This window comes from Sphaerodactylus townsendi, linkage group LG01, assembly GCF_021028975.2.
Source record: "Sphaerodactylus townsendi isolate TG3544 linkage group LG01, MPM_Stown_v2.3, whole genome shotgun sequence".
In the NCBI taxonomy this organism is placed as follows: domain Eukaryota; kingdom Metazoa; phylum Chordata; class Lepidosauria; order Squamata; family Sphaerodactylidae; genus Sphaerodactylus; species Sphaerodactylus townsendi.
Window position 1 is genome coordinate 9,484,831 of NC_059425.1, and position 1,987 is coordinate 9,486,817.

The following is a 1,987-nucleotide window of genomic DNA, read 5'->3' on the forward strand; positions in this document are numbered from 1 at the left end:
CCCCCCCCCCACCCCCCCCCCCCCCCACCCCCCCCCCCCCCCACCCCCCCCCCCCCCCACCCCCCCCCCCCCCCACCCCCCCCCCCCCCCACCCCCCCCCCCCCCCACCCCCCCCCCCCCCCACCCCCCCCCCCCCCCACCCCCCCCCCCCCCCACCCCCCCCCCCCCCCACCCCCCCCCCCCCCCACCCCCCCCCCCCCCCACCCCCCCCCCCCCCCACCCCCCCCCCCCCCCACCCCCCCCCCCCCCCACCCCCCCCCCCCCCCACCCCCCCCCCCCCCCACCCCCCCCCCCCCCCACCCCCCCCCCCCCCCACCCCCCCCCCCCCCCACCCCCCCCCCCCCCCACCCCCCCCCCCCCCCACCCCCCCCCCCCCCCACCCCCCCCCCCCCCCACCCCCCCCCCCCCCCACCCCCCCCCCCCCCCACCCCCCCCCCCCCCCACCCCCCCCCCCCCCCACCCCCCCCCCCCCCCACCCCCCCCCCCCCCCACCCCCCCCCCCCCCCACCCCCCCCCCCCCCCACCCCCCCCCCCCCCCACCCCCCCCCCCCCCCACCCCCCCCCCCCCCCACCCCCCCCCCCCCCCACCCCCCCCCCCCCCCACCCCCCCCCCCCCCCACCCCCCCCCCCCCCCACCCCCCCCCCCCCCCACCCCCCCCCCCCCCCACCCCCCCCCCCCCCCACCCCCCCCCCCCCCCACCCCCCCCCCCCCCCACCCCCCCCCCCCCCCACCCCCCCCCCCCCCCACCCCCCCCCCCCCCCACCCCCCCCCCCCCCCACCCCCCCCCCCCCCCACCCCCCCCCCCCCCCACCCCCCCCCCCCCCCACCCCCCCCCCCCCCCACCCCCCCCCCCCCCCACCCCCCCCCCCCCCCACCCCCCCCCCCCCCCACCCCCCCCCCCCCCCACCCCCCCCCCCCCCCACCCCCCCCCCCCCCCACCCCCCCCCCCCCCCACCCCCCCCCCCCCACTTGAAATTCTTGCTGGAGTTTTTACTCTCAAAAACTCATACCCTGAAAATCTTGTTGATGTTTTGACTCTTGAAAGCCCATACCCTGAAAATATTGGTCTTCAAGGAGCTACATTACTTGAATCTCTACCATTTTTCTCGTCTCTACTATCAGCTGCAGTTTCTGTTCTTAACAGAGTACCCTTCCCCTCTTCTTCCTAGTGAAAAATGAGGGACACGGTGAACTCCCAGTACAACTCCTTTCTTTACTGGAGGATGCCCATTCCGGAACTGGACCTGTCTGAGCTGGAATGCCTGGAGTTGACCGACAGGGCCATCTACAAGCCGAAGGGCAGCTACGGGAACCTGAGCGCCGACCGGAAGAAGTCGGGCCATGGCGTCTTCGAAGAAGCTGGCGACAAAGACGTCCTCCTCCAATTCAACAGCTTCAACTTCTGGAGGGCTCCGATAGCGAGTATCACTGCTCTGGATTTTGACCTTCTCTGAGGCCGTGGCCTCGGGGCTCCCGTTTGTCGTTCTTCTGAGAGAGACGGCCTTCCTTCCTCCTTCTCCTTCCCGTTCCGTCCCTGCTCGGTTCTGTTCACTTTGGTGATGTTTTCTTTTCAAGCAGCGTAACAAAAGCTTATTAGTTCTGCCATGGCCCCTGGGGTGTTTTGTCATCTTCTTGTCAAGCGTTAGAAAATGAGATTATCGGGAAAGAAACCGTGAACTGTCTCTGTCAACAAGAATCATAGAGTTGGAAGAGACCCCCAAGGGCCATCCAGTCCAACCCCCTGCCGTGCAGGAACACAGGAAGAGGGTGGTCTAAGATTACTCGGCCAACGAAGGACCGCCGTCCTGGTGCGTAATACTGGCTCTCACCAGAAGAAGCACATCGCGTCTCCTCCTCATTCCCGACTCTGCTTGTAGGCAACTGTGTGGATTGTGGCTGATCTTCGTAGCGGGAATTAGCCACTCGGCTCATCAGAGCCCGGAAGCTTAGACGGGTGGGTCATGGCTAGCGTTTGCATGGGAAACT

The 1,987-nt window shown here is 71.7% G+C and overlaps 1 protein-coding gene across 1 annotated transcript; it reads left to right on the plus strand.

The window, feature by feature from the left end:
- Positions 1-1,156: 1,156 nt before the first annotated feature.
- Positions 1,157-1,608, plus strand: MLLT11 (MLLT11 transcription factor 7 cofactor). The gene has a single exon (XM_048484533.1). The coding sequence runs from the start codon at positions 1,177-1,179 to the stop codon at positions 1,453-1,455; it is 279 nt and encodes a 92-aa protein (XP_048340490.1). The 5' UTR covers positions 1,157-1,176; the 3' UTR covers positions 1,456-1,608.
- The last annotated feature ends 379 nt before the right edge of the window (positions 1,609-1,987 follow it).